The following is a 27,619-nucleotide window of genomic DNA, read 5'->3' as shown; positions in this document are numbered from 1 at the left end:
TTTTATAACCAATTATTCTATGTTTAAAAAATGACACATGCATATTAATCAATGAGCCACAAAACAATCTGTCCCCGTTACCATAGTTGTCCACTCCTCGAAATAGCACCTGCATTGATGCACACCACAGTTCTGAACACCTTATCAATAATCAATCCTCTTTAGTTGGCAGAATCTTGACATAGTCAAGGTCAATCTTTTGATAATTCAAATACAAAATGGTATAAAATGTCTTTTCAGTATTTCATTATTATAAAAGAAACAACTTATGAAAATTTCTTCCTTCTCTGAAACTATACTACTGCATTATTCTAGAATGTAGAGTTTTAATTTTTTTTTAATCCTAGCCAGAGGATATTTTTTCCATTGATTTTTTTTAGAGGAAGTAGAGGGGAGGGAGGATGGGGAGAGAAAGAGAGACAACCTATTGGGCCCCAGGATTGAGCCTGCAACCAAGGTTGGTGCCCTTGACCAAAAATCGAACCAGGGACCCTTGGGTCTGCCGGCCGATGCTCTAACCACTGAGCCAAACAGGCCAGGGCACAGAGTTTTAATTTTAATACCAAAACTTTCACTCTGCTTTATAACGCCAATTTAAACAATCTGAAATACTTTCTTTCCTACTTCTGTAGCTTATCATTAGCCACTATAGTTTTTCTCAAAATGACCGAAAATTCATATTTTTATATGTTATTTCATAAGGATTTCCACTAGAGCATACTTCATTTCAATAGCAGAATAGCATGTATCCAGGAATATCTCATTTTCTTAAGTCAACAGTGAAAAAGTTAATTCATAGCTGCATTTACGAGTTTTATTTATATTTGACCTGTGGTAAAAAGATTTATCTTTCAATTACTGCAGTATTTTTCTCAAGTGTCAAGAAGTCACACTAGCATAAAATAGATTAATGTAGCTATAAAAGTAGTTTTTGTTTAAGTAAAGTTTGGAATTTAAAAAGGGCAGTAAGTTAAAAATTAGGCTTAATCCTTGAAATTACCAGATGGAATAGTAAAAGAAGAGGGTTAGAAGTGTGTGTGTGCGTGTGCGTGTGTGTGAGCGTGTGTGGGGGAAGGGCGGATGAGGCTGGGGGCTGGAAAAGGAGAGAGGAGAAAGGCTGAGATTGATTTTTGAGATGGTCAGGGATCACTTTTTATTTTTTCATTTTTTTTGCATTCTGGCACAATACTATTCAAGCGATCTAGATAATCAGAAAGAACGCCGATCCATTTCCCCTTACTTTAAAGACCTAAACGATACTATTTTTACAAAGTCTCCTTGGGTACCCCGGCAAAATTATTTAAAAGCCACGGGGTAGGGTGCGAACCAAGAGCCTCCTTCAAACACACACGACCTCCCCTGTTTCCTGCGCCGCTCCGCTCAGCCAGCCCGAAACCCCAGACAAGTTTATTTACACACCCGCCCGCACGCGCCCGCACGCACACACACCCGCCACGCCGCGGGAGAGTGGCGGAAACGCCCTCCTCCCATCCCTTCCAAACAATTATCTCCGACAGCAAAAGAAAATAAGCAACAGCCCTGCGCGCCGGCGGCGGAGCCGGGAGCCGGGAGCCGGGAGCGGGGAGCGGGGCGCCGGGCGCCGGGAGCCCGCGCGGGGAGGGGGGCGCGCGGCGGGCGAGCCGGGAAACGTGGCTCCGCTCGGGCGGGAGGCTCCGCGAAGGGAGCGCGGGCCCGCGTGCGCCTCTTGTTCCCCGTGTAATTCGCAGCCAATCGTCAGTAGGTGTCCGCGCCCCTGCGTCCTGCTCACCTCCGCGCCGAGCGCCCCCGCCCCTGCCCCCGCCCCCTCCCTCGCGCTCCCCTCCCCCAGCAACCACACGCGCACACGCACACACACACACAAACAGAGAGAGAAGGGGGGGCAGGGTGAGAGCGAGAGCGAGCGAGCGAGAGAGGAGAGAGAGGAGAGACTCCCCGGCTCCCTCCCTCCCTCGCACACAGCGACTGGAGACGGACGGAGAGCAACGCGCTGGGAGAGGAGAGACCACCGAGAACAGCCCCGCGCTCTCACACATACACTCACACTCGGCTCTTTCCTCTCCCCCCACCTCCTCCTCCTTCCACCCCCACCACTAACACCATCTCCTCCTCCTCCTCTCTGCAACAAGAAAAAAAAAGCCATTTACAGGTATTTTTTTGATCCGCATATTTATTTATCCCCCCCCTCCCCAACAGTTTGTTTACAAGTATTAAAGTTGTAATTGGGAGCTGCCAAGACACATCTGGATTTGTGTTTCTTTGTGTTAGGGGTGATGTGCAACTAATTAAAGGCAGACTGGCAGCGTCTGCAAATTCTAAGGCTCCCCAAATAAAAAGAGACTGGTAAGTGATTGTTCTTTCTCTTTCTCTGGCTTTTTTCTCTTAAATGTTTGCTGTCCGTTGGGATTGTAAAAGTAGATTATTAATGCTGGACTCCAGCAATAAAAGGCGTCGCTGTATTAATTAATTAATTAATCTGCACCCGCCCCTCCTCCTGAATGTTAAATATGACCTTTGATCTCTATGTCTCTGGTAGACCAGACATACAATATTAGACATGTACAGTCACATTGTTTAAAGGCAAAACAGGATCATGAAGTGTGGATGTCTAATTTAGCTTTGGAATAGGACTATAGTTATCTGTGTGTTTTATTTTGCTTTTTAAAGAAAATCCAAACAATAGCTGTGGCTTAGGTACCTTTTTCATGCTCCAGAGATGCATTGATTAAACAATAATGACCTGGATCCTGGGCACAGTCATTTTCTACAGTTTCTGGTGGCATTAAACCTTGAGGGGGGGAAGGGGGAGATGATGGCAATAAGAAAAGCAAGGGAAGCTTCTGTTTGGAAACACCACTCTAATACTCTGAAAAAAAGAATGTTGAATTATTTCTTTATTTGGAACAAGGTCAAAAGACTAAAATGTTGCAATCTTTCCCTCCACTCAATGTGATGATATCTAATGCATGGTTGGCATAACTAGTTTTTAATGAGTAGCAGTTATTGTGGTCTTGGAGTTATAATGTGATTCGCAGAAACTGAAGCTATATGCATATTCTTGCTGTGTCCTCCCCCACCCCCTTCCAAGCATCAAGAATATTTAGCCAGGAGCATTTTGGGGGCACCCTTTGTATTACCACCAGAGCTCTGAAGGGAGCAGTTTTTCCTAATGCGAAACCACAGAGGTGGTTCCTGAGTGATTAGGGACTTGCTGTGATTGAAAGATGCCTGCTAGCTTCTAATCCAGCCTGGGGTGAGGTTCCTTATCTTGATTTACTTTGCCTAATAGGGATTTGTTTACATAAACCCCTCTTTTTAGGGCACCTCAGCAGCAGGTCTTGAAGTTTTTGCACTTGGAGTTTGGGCATAAATGGTTCATTAATCTAATTATAAGCATAATTACTATAATTGATATCCATTTTGAACTGAATATTTGAGACTGAGACTACTGGGCCCCATGTAGAATTCCCTGAACTCCACATTCTGGACCAATATGTGGGCTTCAAAAGATGTCACAAAAAGATATTCTGGCCTAAAAAATATTTCTGGAAACAAAGAAACTGGTTTTTTAGGTTAGTATACACTTTGTGTCTTTGCTTTTCTTCTTAAAAGGCTGTGGTGTACCTCTCCCTCTGTAATAAACAACTAAAAATACCTCTTCCTAAAGCACAATAATGGTCTGTAAGCAAAGATATGAATGCAAATAATCCAGTTAACATTAAACTTTCCTCTTAAAAGGAGCAAAAGAAAAACATCATTTTAATGGTTATTTCTTCAGGTAAACAACACCTTAAGAGACACCCCTTCCCCCAATTTACTTAATGAAAAAAAACAGTGACTGTGAGAGATCTTTAAAAAAAAAAAAAATGTCCCATGCTTTCTTCTTGTCTTGGGAAGAGGCAGGAATCTCCGTTAGAAATTATTGGGAATATTCTTACAGAGGCTGCAAGCACTTGGCTCAAAACGTGTGACATTATTTGTTACTTAATTTTATTTTATTTTTTTTTATCTAGTCCGTCTTTCTTTTCTTTCTTTTAAACAAGTAGAACACCACCCTCTTACCCCCACCAAGCCCCACCACCAAATGGCTTGTACAATTGAGACCTGTCCTTGGTCCTTTGAATTAAGACCCTAACAGAGCCAGCTGTGCTGGGATTCAAACTAATGACCGCAGACACAGAAGGACACTGTGGCAGCTGGTAGTTCTTTTTTCCCCCCTGCCTCTTTAGTTCAGATTGTATGTGGGCAGTCTCTTAGCTCTCAGTTGTATTGTGTTTGCTTACAGTTTATACTCGGCTGTATTGTAGACTTTCTCCGTACTTCATTTGCTAATTTCCTGTTCATTTTCCTCATAGAGACATTGCTGTTTTCTACTTTCCAGCATTTGCATGCCCAGGCAGCACTTGTTCACACATTTCATAATGTTTAAATGCCCTCTGCTTATAGGTAGTATCGCCCTCCCACCCCTGATTTGCATGTCTTTAGCACTCCAATTGCCCTTTTCCCTCGGCATTTGTCACCCCGGTCTTTCCTCTTTCCTGGGTATCCAGGCTATTAATACATTTTCTCAGGAGGGTTATAAGAATGGGGGAGGGGGGAGGAGCTGTGGGGTGCTGTAGGGCGGGAGGGAGCGGGGTTGGGAAGGTGGGGGGGGTCCGTGTCTTAATGATTGTTATGCAAACGACCTGACGAAGAATGTGGGAGCTTTCAGTGTCTGTGGCGGGGTAGTGAGGGAGACTGTTTATTTATTTTTAATCTTTCTCCTCGTGCAGCTCGTTGGAATGACTTTCTTTATTTTAGTTGTAACAGTTGGAGGATAATGCAAAGGAAGACGCTGCCTGGGAATTCACCATCTGTGGAAATGCGCCCCAGAGAGGAATAAAGCAGTCCTCACCTTGCTCTCCCTACTCGGACCCCCTTTCCCCTCCCGCCTCGGCCCCCACCCCAACACCACCATCACCCCCTTCCCTCCCCCCCACCTCTCCCCCTTTCCCACCCAGGTGTCGGACCAGGCGGTCCCCACTTCCACCCTGCACCCCTTCTTCCCCCCCTGCACCATGAACACCAATGTCTGCGTGGAGCCCGGGCCGAGCCCGGAGGCCCCGGGCTTGCCCAAGGAAAGCCACCTGCCCGAGGGGGCCCTGAACAGCCTTGTGGATTACAACTCGGAGATGGAGCGCTACCGCTCCTTCGCCACCTCCTTCTACAAGACCAACGGGGGCGCCTTCCCGCAGGCCGCCAAGATCGCGCGCATCACCACCCCCATCTTCCCCAGCAGCGCCGCCGCCGCCGCGGCCGCCGCGCGCATCGGCATGTCCCCCTGGAACTGCGACAACGCGGCCACCGCCGCCGCCGCCACCGCCATGCTCTGGGGCAGCGGCGGGGGCGGGGGCGGCGGCGGGGGCGGGGGCGGCGGGGGCGGCGGCGGCGGAGGCGGGGGCGGTAGGAAATCCTCCTCCGCCGCCGCCTCCTCCTCCGCCTCCTCCTCGGCGATCCTCCCCGCCGGCGGGGGCGGCGGGGGCGGCGGCGGCGGCGGGGGCGGCGGGGGCGGCGGCGGGGGCGGCGGCGGCGGCAGGACCGGCATGCACCACCGGAACGACTCCCAGCGGCTGGGGAAGGCTGGCTGCCCGCCAGAGCCGTCGTTGCAAATGGCAAATACTAATTTCCTCTCCACCTTATCCCCCGAACACTGCAGACCTTTGGCGGGGGAATGCATGAACAAGCTCAAATGCGGCGCTGCTGAAGCAGAGATAATGAATCTCCCCGAGCGCGTGGGGACTTTTTCCGCTATCCCGGCTTTAGGGGGCATCTCATTACCTCCAGGGGTCATCGTCATGACAGCCCTTCACTCCCCCGCAGCAGCCTCAGCAGCCGTCACAGACAGTGCGTTTCAAATTGCCAATCTGGCAGACTGCCCGCAGAATCATTCCTCCTCCTCCTCGTCCTCCTCGGGGGGCGCTGGCGGAGCCAACCCGGCCAAGAAGAAGAGGAAAAGGTGCGGGGTCTGCGTGCCCTGCAAGAGGCTCATCAACTGTGGCGTCTGCAGCAGTTGCAGGAACCGCAAAACGGGACACCAGATCTGCAAATTTAGAAAATGTGAAGAGCTAAAGAAAAAACCTGGCACTTCGCTAGAGGTCAGAGGAGATGATTTCTTGTTTCCCAGTCTGCCCCCCTCCCTCCTTACTCCCCTCTCCCCTCCCCTCCAGGGCTGCTTGTCGGGCTTCAAGATGCAGTACCCCTTTCCTGAAGCTTCGCTCAGGTTGTAAGCGACCATTGCAGGCGGTGTGAGGGGGGCATGGCCTCTCCGCCCCCCCCCCCCCAGCTGCGCTTCCTGTGGAACCGCCCTCCCGACGGGGAGGGCGCCCCTCCTTTTCACCTCTGGGGGAAACCTAATGTAATTGGTTTGAAAAATCAGAAGTTGCACATTCAACATGGTTAAAAATTTCCCTGGGTGGTTTCAAATGCCCTTCCCCCTTGTGATTATTTTTAAAAGCATCTCTGCCCCAAGGATTGGACACATCCCATTCATATACTCGCATTGGCTAAGAGGCTTGCTGGTGGCCCAGTTATAACAGTGAGGACACAGTTTGTGGCACACAAGCCTATGTGCCCGTTAAAACACACACAGATAATCATTGAAGCTGCAATACATGAATTCTAAAGGGGATTTTCTACCAGCCTCTAGAGTCGTTTTTCTCTTCACCGTAACAAAATATTTCTGTTTCCCGTTTTATTTTCTGCATATCTGATTTTTTTTTGAGAAAGCAGAAATAGTATAGAAAGCTGAACACCGCCTGCAATTTTTAAGGAGATACTGACTTAGAATAAAGTGATATGATTTGTTCGTGTAATGCAGGTGATCCCAATTTTATAGAATTGTTTCAGAAACGAATGATTCGGAAAACTCGGTTATCAAAAAATACATGCTTTGGGCTCTGCATTGGACAAAGTAACCATTTTGTGGTCACAGAATTGCTCTATACACTAAGCACAGCTTTGTCAATAATACTTTCCTATTCCTATATGTCCCTCAAAGAGACAATGTACTAATTATCACTAAAGTAGTTGTTAAATTGGGCTTTTAATTATGTTAAATACAAAGATTGATGTGCTTGGTGGAAATTTCCTATGGTTACGTGATCAAAACGAAAAGGGAAAAAATGGAAAACCACAGGTAAATAAATGGTTTTAATGGTATATTTAGCAAAGAAATACGGACAAATAATCATAATTAGCTTCTTGATAAATTTCACAGAGTAGATGGCTAGATGGTTATATGTACATGAGACCAGAGGTGGTAGATTTAGCATTTGGGAGTGTTCTGAGGGCTGGATTGTAGGGTGACGGTGGCTCTCACAAGTTATCATCAGAGGGGCACCTGCACATTTTTTAAAAAAATTGTGAATACTGCTTAAGGGAGTTTTCTCCATGAAGAAATGGTCTTTAAGAGAATAAAAGAGAAGAGTTGGCGATCTTTGTTGCAGGTTTGAACACAAATAAGATACAGAATTTTTAACAGAAACTTTATTAATATTAATATCAATTAAAACAAAAAGCACTTTGAGATTCCCAAAATAATCAGTATATATTGATAGCACTGTTGACTGTGATTGGTCCCATCAACATATTGCATTTACTCCTCTTTGTATGAGAACCCATCCCTTTGTTGAAAGTTTGACTTTACTCCAGAGCAGTTTATTACATTTCCTTTGGCAGCCCTGTTTAAGCAAAGATAATAACAATTAGAAACATGCAGGTCCATGTCTTTTCTTAGACGGCAAAAATTAGTTTTTAGCTTTTTAATTCTCTTTTCTGGATCAATTCATTATAACTTCTCTAGGTCTCTAAGGCCCATTGGAAATGAAAATTCAGTTCATCCTGAAATTTCCTGTTAATACCCAGTTGATAAGTATTACATGGCTTTTATTTTTCCTCTTGAATGATATATAGTACCTAGAATTATAGATTTGGTGGCGTTAGTAGGCCTCGTCTTTAGCCAGTCCCATAGCATTGCCTGCGTACAAATTTAGGATATGTAGTTCATAGGACCACTGAATAATTCTGATTTACTTAGTAAATAATCACTCTGAAGAGCTTAATGTGAGTGCCAGTAGGTTTTCTGTGCAAGTTTCTACACTGATTTGTCAGTTTAAACAAATTTCATAAATTTCCTTTATCTTACTTTTGAGAGTTTTCCCACAAACTTGTGATGCCTTAGGCATTTCAATCACACATGGTTCCTTAGTATTGCTTTTTCTCATTTTTTAAAATCCACGTGCTCAAAAGTTCTGCTGCTCTTCAGAAGGTGGGGTGTAAATGGGAGGGGAGACACATTTCTCTCTTTGTAGAACTCTCTGAAGGTGTTTTCCTAACTATATACTCTTCCCACCAGAGAACGGGCCATGGTTCAAGACTAAGATTATAAGTGGAATGCTATGTGCCAGAAAGAAAGAAAAAGAGATTGTGAAGTTTCTGGTTTGTTTAATTGACTAAGATTCTATCTAGGTCACTCATAAAAGGCAATGGTGGCTTGGTTGCCTTAAGGCCATATATAACCACACAGTTAGGTTCTAGGAAAGCCGCTGGCCTCGTGTCAGAGTGACAGGGTTTACGTGGGTGAACCAAAGCTGCAGCATGGTTGTGGGGTGGTGAAAAGTCTTCCTCCTGGCCTGCTTCCCTCTCTACTTTCATTCTTTTAGTTCTTGTAATCTGTGGAACTGTTTTGGAGATTGGGAAAGCTCTTTAGCTGAGGATAGTGATTGGGGATTTATTATGGATATTACCTGTGGATTTCAGGGCTAAGTTCAGTAGTTAGTATTTGTTGGCTTTAAATTATGGACACCAATTAATAACTGGATCATAATCATTACTTATATTCTTATTTATTCCTTCAAACCTCCAGTGCCCTTCTTGTCTTTGCCTTATTTTCATCCCAAAGATTGGAGGCATAATCAGATTTTCAGGGTGAGTAAACTAAAATTAAGATATACTCACATGGTTCTATTGGGATTTTTGCCCACGTTTGTTTAAAGCCTCTCATCTAGCATTCCTTTTAAAACTGCTTTTCTTATTTCCATATTTTCTGCTTAGTCTCATGTTAAGACCATCTTACTGCCTCAGAAATATATATATTAAGTCACCTCCCCCTAATATATTTCATATAACAATGCACCCAAATTAATTTAGTTTTTCTGTTATTGTGCACTGTATATTTGCATATAACATTGTTCATTTAGTCAATTACTATATTTAAAAATCACCATTAATTATTCAACGCAGTTATTACAAATGCTACCTGCCTCTTATGTGACAAAACTTATCTTAAAAACTTGTATACTAAATGATCCATATTTCCACATATTTTAAGAAACGTGCTTATATATTATAAGTTACATAATAAATAGCACTTTGTCTCATATGAAGGTAATCTTTCAGTTTTTATATTCACAGTGATTCTATTTCTGATACTAAGATCTAACTTTTTAAAATATCCTGACCTGGTATGTATAGCTCAAGGGATAAAATTGTCCCATGAGCAACCCCAGCCTCTTAGGCCCTGAACATTGTTCAGGTGACATGATTGATCTCTGTGGGACAGCATTAGAGACCACACAGATCTGGTTTCTCTCCCATTAGCTGATTTATGGAATTACATTAGTAAGCAGAGCCCCAGGAGATTTCCCTGCCCCCACTCCTGGCTCTCTGCAGTGAGTTACACTCTGCCACTGCCCAGATTTTCCTTGTGTTGGTGGAGGGACTTGAAAGGGACACATTAGAATGAAGAGACAGAGAAACTGGAAAGTCAGGAAAGGGACAATTCCATTCTCTCTTTTCTCTCTTTAAAATGTATGTGCTGAACGTACAGGCCAACAATAATTTGTCACAAGTTAGGTTGACTTTCTAAGGGGTTTGGTGGAAAACATCCAGATACTGCCCCAAAGTTGATAACTAAGAGTGTTTTAGGAGAAAAGGATATAATTCATCTACATGTTATTAAGTTCTAAGAGCCCCAACCACATGAATGGCAAGTGAAAATTGTGGACAAAGCATTGTCTGTAGCTTGTGCAGGAAGATGGCACCTGCTTTCTGAAGAAATTTATCTGATGATCACAGTAAAAACAGATGTGTCATTTAAATTCAGAGTCTTGTAGTTAAATAATAAAACAGTCAATAACTGAACATGATGTAAGTTTTTGAAGTTTGGTGACTTAAAAATTTGTATAGGTAAAATACAAACCTTTTATATCTTAAATTGAAACATTTAGTAGTTTGTCATTTTAGATCACAATTAAAAATGACTCCAGTTTTCAGTTTTAAGAATCAAAAGCATGACAGTATAAAATATAAATTTGTGCTTTAATCTCAAAATGCAAATCCATAACCATCAAAGGGAGAGAGGAAACTTTTTAATATATTTAAACAAAATACTAGTATATTAACACTAAAATATAATAAAGAAATAATGTAGGAAAATGACACTGAATTTCGTAACGAATAAGAAAAAAGCACAGAAAAGTTTAGCTTAGACTAAAGTTACAAAATAGATTTATCTGTAGCCAAGATATCAGACCATAATATAAGTTCAATGAAATTCTCTTCCCATCACCAGATTTAATACAAGGTAGTCAAAGTTGTTCTTAAAAAAAACATACATTTTTTGATAATTCCTAAATGAAAATAATACCTCCACCTATCCAAGTAAATTATAAGCAATCTTTAAGTGGCAATTAGAAATGGTAAGATAAAAGCAGTTAAAATCCATTTGTAAATTATCCTATAAGAATGTTTGTTTGAAATTCAGTCATCATCAAACAAAATACAATCAGAAATCCAATCAGAACAAATAAACAACAACACACTGTAGACTTTAATCAGATAAAAATAGTCAGATATTTTAAATAAGAATGGAAATTGTATCTTATGATGAGGAAAATAAAAGTTTCTTGATTTTTAGACTTTTTAATGAATGGATTAGTGTATTGCTGCATATTTTGCTTAGACTTAGCCAACTGTTTTCCTGGGTGAATAGTTAAGAGTTTTGTATAGTCAGGCTTACAGACTGATAAATGCCGAACAATTTAATGAAAATAGTCTGTAAGACTAAAAACTGAAAGGTGTGCAAAAGAATGGGCCTTTCATCGATAGTCACGTTGGCTTACCAGGTTGGAGACTGAATTTGCATGTTGAGGTGACCCTGGACACAATGGTAGAATATTCTTTATGGATACAAACGTAAAACATAAAACTATGAGAATTCCTCAGAAACCAGTTGCAGGGTTTCATAAACTGTTCTGAAGTGGTTGGTGCTCTTAGAACTTACTGTTCAACCCCAATAGGTCAGATTGTCTGAATATGTAGTTCACTGTTATCAGGAAACAATTCCCTTTTTAAGCATAACAAAATGTCCTACTATTCAATAAATTTTACAAGAATAGATCTGCTTCCCTTTTCTGACATTTATTTTTACTCTGATTATGAAAAACGCTAAAAACTCATGCATTCGCATAAAACTATCTAATTAAATTAATAGGTTAAATTCATGAGTGATTAAAATTCCTATGTAAATACACAAATTAGCGAAAGGACAGCTTCTCTTTTAGCTTTCCTCTTAGTTTTGGATTGAATTTTAAAAAGCAAAAATGGACCCAAAGGAATGGCAAAATCTTTCGTTTTTATAAGTGTAATTCTCAGTCACTCATTAGACTGTGAGATGACCTGGCTGGGGAAGCAGAGCACACCAGACAATATCATTTTGCACAAAACACTCGGTTTCAGGAAAGTGACTTTGCGACCAGTGGCCCTTGGAGCCCTGCCTGTGCTGCTTTGGTGCGTCAGCTGTGCAGCGGCGCTTCTGCTCCCTCCTCGCGTCCCTTTCTGCAGCACTTGGCTGGGATCCTCAGGGCTTCCCAGTCTTGGCCGAGGGGCCCGCCCTGGTTTCCCCTTCAGCCGTATCCTGTTCCATCGCGTGCAGACACCTGTCCTGAAATTGGATTATTCTGCGGGGTAATCGAAAGGCCTCCCCGCGTTCGGCGTCATATGTTTTCTGCTGTTTATTGAGTTATGTTGCACCATACTTCAGATGCGACAGCCATTTAATAATGTTGAAGACTTAGCTCTGCAGGGGCTCAAAGGATCCCAGCAGGCTTGTTAACTTCTACTCTAAAACATTATGAGGAATATTGTTTCCTCTGTGAAACTTTGGGGCTTTCTCTTAATTTATTTTGAGAGCATAACGTCCATGGCCAGGTATGAGAAGGAGCCTTAAAATTTTTCGGTATTTCTCTCTCTTAATATTTAACCCACCTATTTCACATTACATTTTTTGTTTAAAAGAAAATGGCAAAGCAAATAATTACTTATTAAAAAAACCTAATATTAAAGATGTATTTCTTTGGCTGATATATACCAAATATAAATTATAATCAGAAAATACAGTTAGTTTCTTGGATTTTTATTTATAATTAAAAATTACATGTGGGCCATGTGGCCACATTTAAATGATAAATTGTGGGAAGAGTCACTAGTATCAAGTAACTTACCATTTGGACAATGTTATATACATCAGCAGAACTTCTCTGACTTTGCTTACTCATCTGTAAAACGGGGCTAGTAATAGCAGTGTACCTTACAACTTTTGAATATTGTGTGTAGGTTATGTTCTTTGCCGACTCAAAGAAGCTATGCAATTTCTCCTTCCTATTTTAAAGTCATCAATAAAAAGTAGAGTAGAAAACAATTGTATTTAGAGGTAATTCAGTGCAACAACAGGTTACTTATAGTAGTTAGAGATTAAAGCTCAGGTAGACTATTTTGTGGCTTGCACTTTCTGAACATTTGTTTTAATCATCCAGTTCATCAAAGATCTGGCTGTTTTCACTTGGAAAGAGATAAACTCAATAAACAAGTTTTCCTGTTCTTGTATCTGTCAAATGCCCAGGAAAACTGTTCAAATTACCTAGGGTAGTCAGTCAATGTGGTGAGCCAATTTAGGCAAGTTAGTGCTCTCTCTCTCTCTCCACCAAAGGCACACCAGCACCATTCATTTATCTTTTAGTAGATTGTGGTGTGTGTGTGTGTATGTGTGTTTCACTTTACTCACTCAGTACCTTCATTTGGCTACTATTTTCTTTATCTGGAAAGACATAGGAATTATTCTAAATTTGAATTAGGGAGTTTAAGAAAATCATGGTAAGGAATAAATGGTTAGATGCTTATGGTGAATTCCAGTTGGAGAACATATTTAACAAATACTGGAATCGTGTAAAGTTACTTTTGTTTTGGAAGATAGGTGTGTGTGTAGGGGAATAATACAAGTAGACATACATTTTGAGAAAAAAAGTGAAAGAAGTGACTATGTAGAGCTTTCTTTTTTCTTTTTAATAAGAGTGTATTTATGATGTGAAAAAAGTTAATGAGGTATAATAGAAAAGGCTATTGGTTTTCAGGGAGAAAACTGTGATAAGCCCTAAAAGATTTGGAATACTGACCAAGGCAGCATTAGAAGCAAAGGAGAAAGGATTTTTCAAGCCAGAAAGCAATGTGCTACATATTTAGTGGGACATTGTCAAGATAGGATACAAAAGTTTTGCAGAGAATGGGAGCTATAAAGACAAGGAAGATTTTCATGACTTGTTCAGTACATTTGGTTTGGGAGTCAGAGTCGAGGTTCAAGTTCAGTGGTGTGGCACCTGAATTAGAGACAAGGGAAAACAGATTGTGTCATAGCTGACAGTTTTACTTATGCCTTTGAAACATTTAGTAGAATAATTCTAAAGTGTAACTGAAGGAGAATACATCCAGTATGGGCGGAAATGGGGTCCCATTTGGATCTCATCTGCATCTAAATATCTAAATTCATATTTCCAAAGATGTTCTTGCGAAAATGACGATAGTGTCGTACTGTGGGAAGAACTTTGCTGAAAGTGCTATTTCTTGCTCAAGGACTTAAAAACATCCTGGATGATTGAGAATGTCAAAGAATAGAGACCAAGTCTGGTGAGAAGAGAAAGGGATATATATTTATAGGTCAGGAAGAGCCACGGGCATTTCTGTGTATTTCAGCAAATCTGGCAAATTCCAGAGAAGATATATTTTCTCCAAAACTTTACATAGTGAGAAGAGATGAAATACATTTTTAAAAGGATAGACAATGTAAATTTAATTGTGCAGAAATGGAAGTGATGATTCTGAGTGATGGTGAATCAGTGGCAGAAAAATAACTGAAAGGCTTATCTATGGGAAGTGTTCTTGTTTATAATAAGGGTAAATGAATTCAGTGATGGTTTTAATGGAGTCAAGAATAAAGAAAAGACATAAAATTCTCAGTTGTATGTAGGTGGATGTTGAGTAAGAAGATGTGGAACCCTCTAAATACTTCGTTTGCTCTAATTTTCATTCATGAAAAACAAAGTAGAGAACACTGGCCTTTTTTCATCCCAAAGGAAATACATATTGGGTATTCTATGTAAAGCTGCTATATAGAGAGTTAAGTTCATTATGAAGTGGAGTGGTTTTGGATTTTCCTTATGTGATTCTTTTCACATAAATATGTTATTTATATGGCATGGAACTGTGTTTTTCAAACTCCAGGTGACAGCACATTAGTGGTTCATGAAACTGATGTGTTGGCTTACCACCAGGATTTTTTGCGAAGTAGAGTAGATTAGAGAAGAGCAGAAAATATGAGTGCATCCTGTATAGTAAGAGTACATTTTGGTAAACTTCTGTTTCAGTTATGTATGTATCTGTAAATGTACGTGTATGCATGTACCAGGCTGCTGTGTCAAATGTATTTCTGACTGTTGGTTGCAGTCAAAAGCATTTGAAAAACACTAGTTTAGTGACAGCAACAACACTGTCAAACAAGTCTGTAGTGAGGAAAGAAATTATATTTGTGAATGGAACAATGTTAACAAGATAAACAGTAAAACTTAAATGTGTTTCTTTAAATAGTGTGTCTTTACTCTTCCTAGGCAGACCTGTACCTTTTCTGTATATTCATGAATACATGGTATTACTAAGCATGTGGTAAACCACTGGCCAATTCAACTAACAAATCTATAGGTAGAGACTGTTAACTTCTAAGACATGTAGTAAGCATTGTGGCTAAAAACCACACAATCATGTGTACACACATGTACACACATGCACACCCTAGCTTAAGGAATTCAAATTTTTCTTCATTCCTAACTGCTTTTTTTCAATATCCATGTAAATTTCCTAACTCTATCTTATTTCATCCAAGATATTTAGTTTCCCACTTATGATCTTAATTCTCAGTCCAAGAAATGAGTACACTTAAAATTATATAACTGCAATTTTAAAAAACTTTGGAAACATCTCACACCTATTTAAAAATCTTGGGATTCCTTGATTCATCCCTGGCTTAGTTCCTTTCCAGACCTAGATAAGAAATACAAACTGCTACCTATGGTCTCTACTTGGCTGTATTGTGGTTCTATAAGGTGGTACTAAGTTTTCTATTAGTATTCCAGAATTTTTCTAGGAATAAGAAAAAAAGAATACTTGCCTTGAACATTTGAACATACTGAGAATCTACAGTATGACTTGTTATTTCAAACATATTTTAAAGAGTACTGGAAACCCTTGTTTGACCTGAATAAGAGAAAGGACCATATTGAAAGGAAGAAGTAAAGGAAAGAAGGGGAGGAGGGAGGGAGGGAGGGAAGGAGGGAGGGAGGGAGGGAGGGAGGGAGGGAGGGAGGGAGGGAGGGAGGGAGGGAGGGAGGGAGGGAGGGAGGGAAGGCAGACCATAGTGTTACAGATTAAAGAGAAATCAGAAAGGAGCCTGTTGGCAGAAAGGATTATTATGTTCAAGGTCATCTTCTTGAGTCTGCTTTAAATAAGAAATTAGTGGAAATTTCAGTTAATGTCTCAAAATTGTTGGAAAGATGCCATGAGTCTGGGTATACACCCACGAGAACCACTTAGCGTTGTTTCTTTTTATTTACCATAGTGGGAAAAAATAGTTTCAGAGAAACTAGTGTTTTTTTTTCCTTCTAATTTTGTTTTAAGAGGATTTCTTTCAAGCCTGCAATTAGAAACATAGAAAGGACAAGATGAGAAAACTAGGGCTCAAAATTAATGATGGCCTTTAGGGGAGACAAAGGCTACTCAGCATCCATAAGCAACTAATTATTCAAAAGTAGTATAATTTTTAAATGATTGTAAGGAGAACCTCCTGAAAAATACAGAATTGTGCATGTAGAAAAGACTCTAAAAAATGACAGAAGGAATGTTAATCACTATATTTTATAAATCCTATGGCTGAAAAAGTGTTAGCTTATTAATTTATTTTGTTAGTTCTGTTGAGGTGACTATGTCCGCACAAAGATGGAAGACTTGATACTTACAGAGAAAGTAGTTCATGCGAATACCCTGAGGAGGAATTGGAATCTAAATGCTTGAGGTCTTGCTGATGTCATGTAGCGGAGAGTGCTTAAGAGTGTATGTCCTCTGAATGGGACAGATGAACCAAAATATGTTTCTAAAGAGCCAAGTAATGTATACTAACATGATAAAATTAAATTCTGATAATTGTGGACCGTATACCTTTTACTTGTATTATTTAAAAAGAATATTAAGGAGAGAGACCAAAAAGTCAGAGCGACTGTGAATCTGAACATTTGGCAATAGCAGTTATTAAAAAAAAATTTTTTTAAGGAAATACTCTGAAAGCTACATATTATTTTCAGAGGTATAATCATAGTCATGTACATTATTTTGGTGATAAGGTCTAATTGACTGGAATGTTTGAAGTTTTCTCTGAATTCTTCCAAGTAATTCATGGACATAAAACATACTTTGGCTTCTAGGCAGGGTCTATCTCAGTATTGGATTTTTGTTATTGAAGATTCTGAACCAAATGAAGTTCAGTGGCTGAATTCAAAAGTTACAGAACTTAGCTTAAGAGAACATTTCTATTAAACTTATGTTCACTTGTTATATAATATGGAAAAAATGCATACTTAAAAAAATTCTCCGATCTATAATAATCAGTGTGAAGCACCATAATTTGAATTGCTTTTAAAGAGGCTAGGTGTGATGATTGCATTTTATTTGACTATAAGTTAGAGGCTGTTCAAACCATAGCTTTCGTAGTTTTAAAATATCAATTCTTAATATTTTTAAACTGATGTTTAGAGAGAGGAAGTGAGAGAGGGAGAGAGAGAGAAACACATCAACGTGAGAGAGAAACATCTATGAGTTGCCTCCCACACAATCCCTGACCAGGGATCGAACCCGAAACCTGGGTATGTGCCTGACCAGGAATCAATCTGGCCAACTTTTGGCGTATGGGACGAAGCTCCAGCCAACTGAGCCACACCGGCCAGGGCACGTCTTAATATTTTTAAATCTCCTCCTATTTCCTCACATTTTACATGAATGTTTCTTTTTATCTTCAATAAAAAACAAGCTCACTGTCTGCTTTAGAATTAACCAAAATTTTCAAAATTGTCCAACAACACGCTCATGAAAAAAATGATTTTGTTTTTCGGTAGCTGATTAGCAATGATCTCACCTAAAGGTATTGTTGTATTCAACAGGAATTAATAGAGTGACCTTGAGGGGAGATAGAATTATTTAATTTTTGTCTCTGCAATGTGTGTATGTGTGTGTGCGCACGCCTGTGTGCTTGTGTGCATGTGTATTCAGATTTATAATATAGCCATCTATATTTATATATATTCATAAATGACATATAAACATATACAAATGAAATGAACTTTAGGTATTTTAATCATTCTTGATGGTATAATATTGATTTCATTAGCCTAAATTTTCTCTTTAAATCTCAATTTTACTTTTAATTTCCTTTCACACTCCCTCTTATACATAAGGTTAAAAGTAATTTTTAAAATAATTTTTCGAATTTATTCAGCTATTTAATTTGTGGATCATTGAAAACTTTTCCTCTCTTTATTTAATTTTTATAAGTCCAAGAACATTTTAATCACTAAACTACCTATTTATAGTACAGTAAATTTACTTATTTGTTGAAATGATGTGGTTTGAAGTGATTTTACCAAAATTAATTGGAATATAATAATATATTGCATTAATCAAGAGACTTGCCTAAAGAAAGTAGCTACTTTTGATACTAGGCCATGAGTGGGTACCTTTCCTGGCCAGTTGTTGCTGAGTGTAAATCATGCTGTTAAGCTGGTGCTTTCCTTCCTTCTGGCTCACTCCTACCCTGTGCACCAATTCCCTTCGGACAGTTGTTTTCCTAACTGGCACTACTGTCAGATTGACTTGGCTTAGTACCTGCGCCAACATACTATATAAACTCATCTTTCCACTTACCAAAGTTAACTAGCATTACCTTCTAAAGTCATGTTATCACAGTCTAAAATCATGTCACCACAGTGGTGAGGGTGGTCATGTTCGAGTAGGAGGGAGGAAGAGAAGAGCTTTCCTACAGCCCACAGAGAAGTGATATTAGTGAAAAAGCCATCTCTAGTTTTCCATCATTAATCAGAGAAATTCTGGCCACAAATGTCAGTTTGGAAACCAAAAAAGTAAACTGCTGCTTATAATCATATTTAAGGCCCTCTAAAATTGGGTCATAAAATTATCCAGTGACTTATTTGGTGCTTTCCTCCTTTTAAAGAGGGGTCTAACATTCCAATTAGTGGTCATTTTGATAGGTGCTTTTTAGTTTACATATGGATAATGACCACAATAAAATGTGAGTATACCAAAGCCTTATGCAGTTTATATGATGAAGGATCTGATTTACGAGAACAGTTAATCTGATATATGTATAATATATGATACAATACATTACAGCAGAAAAGAAGGCAAAAGTAAGTTAGACAATTTAAAAAGTGGAAATAGTTCATACATACATCAATCCATATATTTTTAAATTAAGGTATTATTAAAATATAAAGTTGCTCTTGATTATAATAGTCAATTACTGAACTGTGAGATTATCATCTATCATAAATTAATTGTCTCTCATACTTATTAACCTGAGCTATATCTGTGCTTGCTAATAATTCTAATATAGTTTCTGGCCTATGATTTTTTTAATATGCTATTTATAAATAGGATATAGAAAAATAATTCTGCTAAAACTATTTTGGGGAATCTCTAAGAGTTGCTAGACCAGTTAATCGTCCAAAGATTTGTATTAATGTGCATGTGTGTGCATTCACATTCATAATATTACATATAATACAGTTTTCCATTTATCCCAGTAGGTTTTGAAATTTTGTCAGTAAAAAAGCTAAACTACATAACTTGATATTTTAGCATTCTTTGTGAATTAAATCATGAAAAAGGTAGTATTTTTCCACCATCAGGGGTTCTTTTCCTTTTGTTCATCTAAAACATCCCAAAGGTTGAAGCAAATATAATCAAATATCTAAAAGCAAACAATGGGACTTACTATTACCTTTTGTCATATTTATTCAGATACTTTTTATTGCAAAACTCAGTGGTTCATTAAGGTTTCCAAGTTCTAATGTGAAGAGGCCAATCAAATGCGGTGGGCATTTCCAATTTCAAGGCCTTGGATGCCTAGGAGTTTAAAAACTCACAGAACAATTTTTTAAAGGAGTTTACAAGAGGCTGTGTTGGCTAACTACAGTTTCAAATCACCTTGCTTTTGGTTGGAAAAAGCATCATTATATATGAGAATCAGAAAAGTATTAGATTACTTATATTTCTTTCATTAATAATAAATGGGATTGAAGGAAATTTTTTTATTGGTGTAAGAATAATGGTACCCCAAAATATCGATTTCAGCTTGGAAATCACTGCATTAGACCTTTTTGTTTCAAAGTAGAATTCTGAAGGCCCAGGCACATCACTGACATTTTTGGATTAGAAAGTGTATGAGTAAATATTGGGAAGACATATTTAACTTTAATTGCAGAATTTGCTAATGTCATCATTATTATCTCAGTTTATAACTTATGCATTCCGAAGTAAATTTTAGCATTGAGACGATATTTGAAAACTCATGTCTGGCTCTATTAAAAATTATTCATTTTATTGTGTACTGAATACTGCTACTAATAGCCAGTCTCACATATCTTCATATAAACAGAGTTATAAATACTCCAAATTCACTTTTTAGGAGGTGAATTTTTATTAAAGCTGGATATATATTTTTAATTTTTATTTTTTATTTTTAGTTTTTAAATTGATTTTAGAGAGAGGAAGAGGAATAAAGAGATAGAAACATTGATGTCTCTAATCAGCTGCCTCCTGCACACCCCCTCCTGGGGATCGAGCCCAAAACCCAGGCATATGCCCTGACTGGGAATCGAACCGGTGAACTCTTGGCTCATGAATCGATGCTCAACCACTGAGCCACTGGCCAAGCAGACTTGAAATATTTTTAACAAGAGTGTGTAGAAGCTTGATCAGCCAGAAGATACCATAGTTCCGGTGACTGCTTAGTAGGCACCAAAAAAGAGAAACATGCTTAATCCTTAAAGTGTAAGCTTTGGAGAATCTTATTTTATGTTGTTTAATTATTTCTTCATTGCTGATCTGATGAAAATCAGACTGAAATACATTTCTTCCAGGGACATGGATATGTATTCTTTTTTTTTTTCTTTTAAAGTAAGTGTAAAATGTACTTGGGCTCGGATTATATCATTCTTCTATTCAAAGAAATACGCTGGTGTTTTACAGTTATTTAGGAGGGAAACAGAAGGCATTCCTTTAAGCTTGAAGATCCTTTCATATCTGGCTCATATAGGGATGAATTCTCTGGAACACCATGCTTTACAGCAGAGCCAGAAGGAGAAAGGGGGGCTGCAGGCTTCTCCCCAGGCCTCCTGGGAGCAAGACTGCTGTTTGTCAGTGTTTGCACCTGCATGAGCAGTGAAGGCTGCCTTGAACAATGCTGATCAACTCAATTCTCTCCCTTACCTCCCGCCCCCTTCTCTTCCTGGGGAATCTGGCTTTCCTGTCACTCAGGATAACGATTTCCTGCAAGCACCACTGAGATCCAGAAAGTCACTGTAATCTCATCAAGGGTGTGATTCCCCAGCTGGGACTCGAATTTATATCACCCAAAGGTAGCTGGTCAGGGTGAGTCCCACATGTTGGTCCCTGGAGCTCCCGCACCATTTAAAATGGAAGTCCTCTGACAAAGACGACCTCATTAGCTGACAAAATTAGAGATTTATCCCCAGATTAGTACAATCAGAAACCTGTAATTTAACCCAATATATTTCCTGTGAATTTAACCGATTATATTATACTATTGCTTTACCCATTTTGAAAAGAACTCATTCCAGGCCTAAGGTAAATTTCTAGTGAGCCCATTGAAATTTGGGCAAGAGATTGGCTCTGCATCCTGTGTTTTGTGTGGCCTATGGGACACTAGGGAGCTTCTTTACTTTTTAGCTCCGAAATAAAAGTGTTAGGGAACTCTCACTTAAAGTTTCTGGAGAATGCCCTGAAAATTTGTTCTAACTGATTCGCCAGTGTTTTTCCTGTTTTCTCACGTTTTGGGTGATTACCCAACTAATAATTTTTAGGCTTTATGACCTCAAATATAGTAATATAAGAGAGAAATTATTTGTAAGAGATGCTTCCCTGTTTATCTTGCTCCTTCCCCCAGAGCAGTGGATTGCTCATATCCTTATATATGGAGATACATACTAGTTTCACCATATGCACAGTAATATACACACATCACAGAGCTGTTTTGTGACAGATCATATTAGTATAGAAAACAGCTCTCTGCTTTTCTCATTGCATTATCCAATTTCTGTGCTAACAAGCATTGAGAAGTGCCTGTCTTTTTTCTCACAACAATGACCTTTGATCTCAGGTGGCATTGTACAAAGCTTGCTTTTTCTAAATATTATAAATACATTGAGTAGGGGAAAGGGTCACAGGCAGAGCAAAGAGCTGGAAAAGAAATTTTAAAATGTATCTAAGACATAAGGAGCTCATCTCATTTAAAACATGTACTCCATATATTTTTTGTTTATCTTCATAAACATATGTTTATCAAGATACAAAATTATTTAAGTATATATTTACAATCTTGTTTCCAGTTGGCATTGAGAGTAAGTTGGCATCTCTGTGTCACATACTATACATATAAATGTGAATATATATGAATATATATGCACATGTTTATTTTTCATATGTGAATCTATAATTGCATGGGTATGCTTGCATCTAACTTGTTAAAAATGACTACATTTATATAAGTATGCATACTTAAATAAAATTTATTCTTAGTTGGCATCAGGCAGCAAGTTAGCATCTGGTATAAACTTCTAAGTTTTCATTTATTGCATGTGTGTGTGTGAAGCATAAATATTAGAATGAATATATTATGTTTCTTATTACTTCATATAGTTCCTTTAATAATGATTAAATACATGTAAGGGCATTTATAATTATTGCATTTATCATTCAAAAGTTAATTTTAGAAAACAGTAGAGGGGTTTTTCTCAACAACCAAGCAAATAATAGGGATCCAGGCATGCATGGTGAGCTGAAGAAAACAGATGAAACCGTGAGGAGTGAGGAATAAAATATCAGTAAGATAAGTACCATTTTTATGGGAGCAATGGCCCTTTTAGTTTGTGCTTTTAGAAAATGCTTCACAAATTAACTATTTTTGTATATACTTATATGCAAATTTGGATTAGATACCATTAGTTTGTTCTTAACACATTCATTTTCAAATGTATTGTGTCGACTCTAAGGACAATTTATAAAAAAATATTTTAAGTACAGACAGTGAAAACAGTTTTGCTTTCCAAAATGGTTATTTTATGTATTTAAATTTCAATTGACATCTTGAATCAATTAAGACACTTTTATTTTTAGATGACGTTATTACAGTAGGACTGTATCAATCAAATATGTCATGTGTGAGAAAGTAAATAAAAGCTAACCTCAGTTATCAAAAAGTATTTATAGTAGAACTTTTTATGTATTTTCTGAAATATGAAATTCAAGCACTATTAACACTGTGCGTTAGCACTCTACAATGTGTGTGTGTTCATGTGTGTGTGTTCTTCTGTACCTACTCAGTGTTTTGGTAATAGTCAACATGCAATTAACATACTTATTTATCCTCAGCAGCCATCTTATAGTCTGCATAGACTGGTTGGACTAGCCTAACAAGGGTTAAAATTAACTCTCCTTTACCTTGTAAGAAAATTTACTCTTAGCTTGTTTCTTATGTACCTTCAACATGTACTATGCGATTCTGTTTTATAAAAAAGAATGTGGCATGATGAATTGCTGTAATGTTAATATATACAGGAAAATTCAATAGCTTAGCTACTATTTAACAGAAAAACTCATAGTAGCTATAAGCTTCTTGTTTAAATAGTTGCTCAAACTTTTGGTTCTAGTTTATTACTCCTTTGGAATATGGTAGTATTTTTATAGCACAAAAGAATAGTTATGGTCCATTGGATATCACTGGTTAGTATAAGTTTGTTTCATATGTATGTTATTAATTTATCAAATATAATAGTGATATATCAAATAGTGATTTATCAAATTTAAAATAGTGATATATTTTGTCAGTTTTGTTCTGATTAGATTATATGTGGGAATGTTTAACGTTAGTAGTTAAGTGATAGAAATCATGTTTATTGTAGTCCTGTCATAAAAGAAATTCTCTAGAACAAAAAAAAAATTACATCACTGAATTCTAAACATCGGTTTTACAGAGGGTGCATGTGTATGTAGCAGATACAGATTTTGAGTACACTGGCTGGCTGATCTTCCTACTGTTGATGAGTAGCATGAACCGTCCCATTTATTCTGATTGCTATCCATGTTCTAGATGTGTTTCCTCTATTTTTTAGACCAATGTGTTTTAATCATTATATTTAGTAAATTAGCATTAAATTCAATATTCTAATTTTTGTTCTAAGACTGAACATTTCTGTTTTATTAAATGTTGAAATATGTAGGTCATTGTGTTGTATCTTACTGACTAAAAATATTGCTGAAGTATAAAGGAGAAAATTCTGATCTTGCATTGGCATAGAAAGAAAGCTTAACTTGTTTTCTTGCTCTTTTTTTATAGAGAACACCTGTTCCCAGCGCTGAAGCATTCCGATGGTTCTTTTAAAGCAGTAGTATATCTTATTTTCAAGGCATTTGGAAGTGAAGGGCAAACTAATGTCTTGTTTTAAGAAACTGCTTAGTCCACCACTGAAGAAAATATCCAGATATTATTTTCATTTTATGTATAGGGGTTTCTTCAAAAAAAAAAAAAAAAAAGGGAAAGAAAAGAAAAAAAGACATATTGAAATTATCTGGGAGCTTGGGGAATTGGCCAGTCTATTTACTTTGGATACACTGATTCTTTGATGTAATTTAGCTATCCTAGTGAAGTTGTTGTCTATTTTGAAAGTGGCTGTAAAAAATAAGTTTGGGTAAACCCCTGCTGTAAAATCATGTATCTTTGCAAAGTACATATCTATACTTCATTTTCAAATATATGTGTTTCAGTACTGTAAACTGTACAGATAGCAGCTTGTATTTTGTGTGTTTAGACACAAGGAGACAATCATGTCTGAGCATCTATGGAGATTAACAGTTTGTACACAACAGTATGGTTCTGCGAGTTAAATCTGGAGCAATAAATTTTAGCTTTAAATATTTTTTGCCAGTTGTTTCTAGAAGCAGCAACAGCAGTGGCATGTTTTGCCATGCATCTTTCTGTAGAGACTTGATGCCAAGTTTTACAAGAAGAAAAGATGATGATGCATCCGGCAATTACCTGCAGTTGTATTGTTATAGGAGGGGAAGATGTGATGAAAGTTTCAATTAATCTTTTGAGCACTATATTAGAGTAGTGGTTATGCACTTGCATTGCTTACAAACGAGCTGTACAGAAGGGTATACCTCCCAAATACTTAGTGTAGTTGACTTGTCTTGGGTTGCACTGTAAGGCGGAGTACTCTGAGTAGTTGGAACATGCAGAATCAGTTGTATAAGTTTTTTGGGTTTTTTTGTTTTTTTAAAAAACAGTGTTTTCTAGGATGCAGAATAAAGTTTCATATTTTAGAGGGGAGAAATCCATGACTGAGTTTTTTACCAGCCCAGCATGGGCTGTATGTATTTTTTGTTTGTTTATTTTTTGCCTTATTTTTTTGGTAGGGAAAATAAACACTTAATAAAATGTATCCAAATGTTTTAATTCCATGTATGATATTAAATGGGTAGTTTTGTTTTAAAATTTAAACACATCAAGGCTTCTGCATTGAGGCATGGCTAGGTATATTTTTATGTAAAAAGAAACATATTCATAAAAGTAAGGCTTTTTAATCTTTTATTATCTTCCTTTCTCATAGCCTCCCAGTTGCACCAGTGGCCTTGCCCGAGGCCCTCAGTGGAATGTCCCATTGCTCCCATTCTCATTCTTGTCACTCAAGGATGCTGTAATTCCTGAGCAGGCAGGGCCCCGGTCTGTGCAATTCTATAAATGCAAACCGCCCCCAACACAAAGGAGTAATGCTTCTTAAGACCTGGGCCACCTTTTCATGTAGAATTTGGTTTTCCTATGGCAGTCGGGGCTCCTAGGGCTGTCCCAGTAGGACAAATATTATTTGTGATGACATCATACCCAAGAAGTTTATTTCTTTTTAATTTTTTTTTTTTTTTTTTTGGTCAGAGACTTTTCAGCTTCAGGAATAAAACAGAGTTTAGCAAAAACACACAGAATATCAAAGTTGCCGTGTCACTGTTATTTTTGTTGTTGTTGTTCTTTACCCACTAGCCAATTATTTCAACCTAGGGCATCCTTTAGCTTTTTGAAAAATGTTAGCAAAATGTATCATGAGAAGAAAAATAACTTGAGAAAGGGTGATGAAAAGGGCTGCAAAACTTTAGAAAGACTAGCAGATGGGTAATTTTAAAAGGCTTGTTGTAGTTTTGAATTGGCAAAGGAGATTTTAAAAAGTGTGAAGGAGCAATCATCACAAGAATTCTGGAGGGAGGGTGGCCACGGTGCTGACCAATGCCAAGGTGGGAAACCACCGTGCTCAGCCTGCCTGCGATACGAATGCCAGGCCTGCAGTCACGGCCCACTCACCTTTGTGAGGAAAATTCATTCTCTGTTATGCCTATCCATGTTTAGAGAAGAGAATTCAATGCTCACCAATTAAAACACGCTGTGTACGTGTTTTGAGGTAGCTTTCTACTTGCCGTATATTCCTGGGGGGTTTCTGGTTAGAATTTCTATTTCAGCTGTGGGAAATGAGAGCTATATAAATTCTTTCTAGTTCCCTTTTTATTTTACCTATTTTTTTAACCACTTTGCTAATTAATTATAAGTAAGTGAAAACTTGCTTTCACACTGGAATGGTAAGCTTGCTTTGCTTTTTGGAAAATGATGATGCTTATTACAGAAGTGAAACAAACTTCTTGGTCTTCAGACTACATTAGGCACAAAACAACAAGCGGAGATCTCATAGCAATGTACCCGGAGTCTAAATACATGCTAGTGTTGCATGTCTTGATGTGTTCTTGTTTGTTCGCTTTCTTAAGGAACTTATGAAATCTGTATATTGTAAAATGTGGTGTTTTACATGTCAATTCAGTTTTTTAATGAAAGAAAATCTGTTGATTATTAAAATGGAAACGTGTAGCTTTTTTTAAATTCTCTTACATGTTTTTATTCTTGACATTGTTCTTTTACACCACCCATTTTCTTATGTTTTTGCTAAAACTCTATTTATAAAGTGTAGGGTGCATATAAAGTTCTCGTTGATGATGTTGAAGAAAGATATTACTCTTCAGGCCTCACTCTAATTCTTTTCCCTCAAAGTCTATGTACCGAGAGCTTGTAAAGCATATCATTATAATCCTAAGGGAGTGAATTAAAGGTTTACATTTTCATGATTTTAAAATACCAATGAAATGTAACTTTTAAAATTCCTCACTGTATGTTTTATATTCAGCACCAAGAAAATTTAGAATATACACTTAGATATAGATGGGGTGGACTATCAATACACCTTAAAAATTACCTATCAGATAAGCCAAATAAAAAAGTTTGTAAGAGAGGTCTACTTACACAGAAGTCTGGCTTTGTCTGGGTGTAGACGCGGAGATGCCATATTCCGTCAGCGTTTGGGGAGAGCTTGGGAAATCCCTGGGTTGTGCACCAATAGTGCACCAATGTGCTTGTCAGCTGTCACTCAGCACCCTAACATCACAAGAACATCATAATGTAAAACCTCTTTCCAGGCTTCACACTAAGCCTTTCTGATGGATTCTACCTGTCTGTGTACAAGTTGAGGCATATATACAAAGTAGAAATGTATCCATGCTTGGGAGAAAAAAACAGTAAGTCTTCCTCCATTCTAAGAGTATATAAAAACATCTCCCAGTTGCTTAACTCCAAATACACAACTTCCTTCTTCTAAACACATTTATAGGGAGCAAGAGATGGTGAGCTTCCTATGAATTAATATTGAGCAATCAGTAAAAGAAAAGAATATTCATTTCCTTTTATTCAGAACCCCTGGCATGTAAATTGTACAATTAATCCTAAAGCATAGAAAGTCTTTAAGCTGATAGTATCTGTAATCAAATAATGAAAAAAGGAAAACGGTTAAATGAACACACCATTCAGGGTCAA

At 38.1% G+C, this 27,619-nt stretch overlaps 1 protein-coding gene and 1 long non-coding RNA gene across 2 annotated transcripts; both read left to right on the top strand.

Moving 5' to 3' along the window:
• Positions 1 to 1,886: 1,886 nt before the first annotated feature.
• Positions 1,887 to 4,926, top strand: LOC308568862. Its single transcript, XR_014000528.1, has 3 exons — positions 1,887 to 2,146; positions 2,266 to 2,340; positions 4,798 to 4,926. It is a non-coding gene; the product is annotated as an uncharacterized lncRNA (long non-coding RNA).
• A 78-nt stretch (positions 4,927 to 5,004) lies between these two features.
• Positions 5,005 to 26,635, top strand: CXXC4 (CXXC finger protein 4). The gene is made up of 2 exons (XM_081162049.1): positions 5,005 to 6,131; positions 24,056 to 26,635. Exons 1-2 carry the CDS (start codon positions 5,055 to 5,057, stop codon positions 24,098 to 24,100), a joined length of 1,122 nt encoding a protein of 373 aa, XP_081018175.1. The 5' UTR covers positions 5,005 to 5,054; the 3' UTR covers positions 24,101 to 26,635.
• Positions 26,636 to 27,619: the final 984 nt, after the last annotated feature.

This window comes from Miniopterus schreibersii (assembly GCF_964146895.1).
Source record: "Miniopterus schreibersii genome assembly, chromosome: 1".
In the NCBI taxonomy this organism is placed as follows: Eukaryota; Metazoa; Chordata; class Mammalia; order Chiroptera; family Miniopteridae; genus Miniopterus; species Miniopterus schreibersii.
Note: the sequence above shows the minus strand (reverse complement) of the source record. Positions and strands in the feature narration are given on the sequence as shown.

Excerpts from the sequence above, each read along its gene's own strand:
- CXXC4 (XM_081162049.1), top strand. The coding sequence starts at position 5,055 with ATGAACACCAATGTCTGCGTGGAGCCCGGGCCGAGCCCGGAGGCCCCG. Across the intron at positions 6,132-24,055 it reads AACCTGGCACTTCGCTAGAG|AGAACACCTGTTCCCAGCGC; the intron begins GTCAGAGGAGAT and ends CTTTTTTTATAG.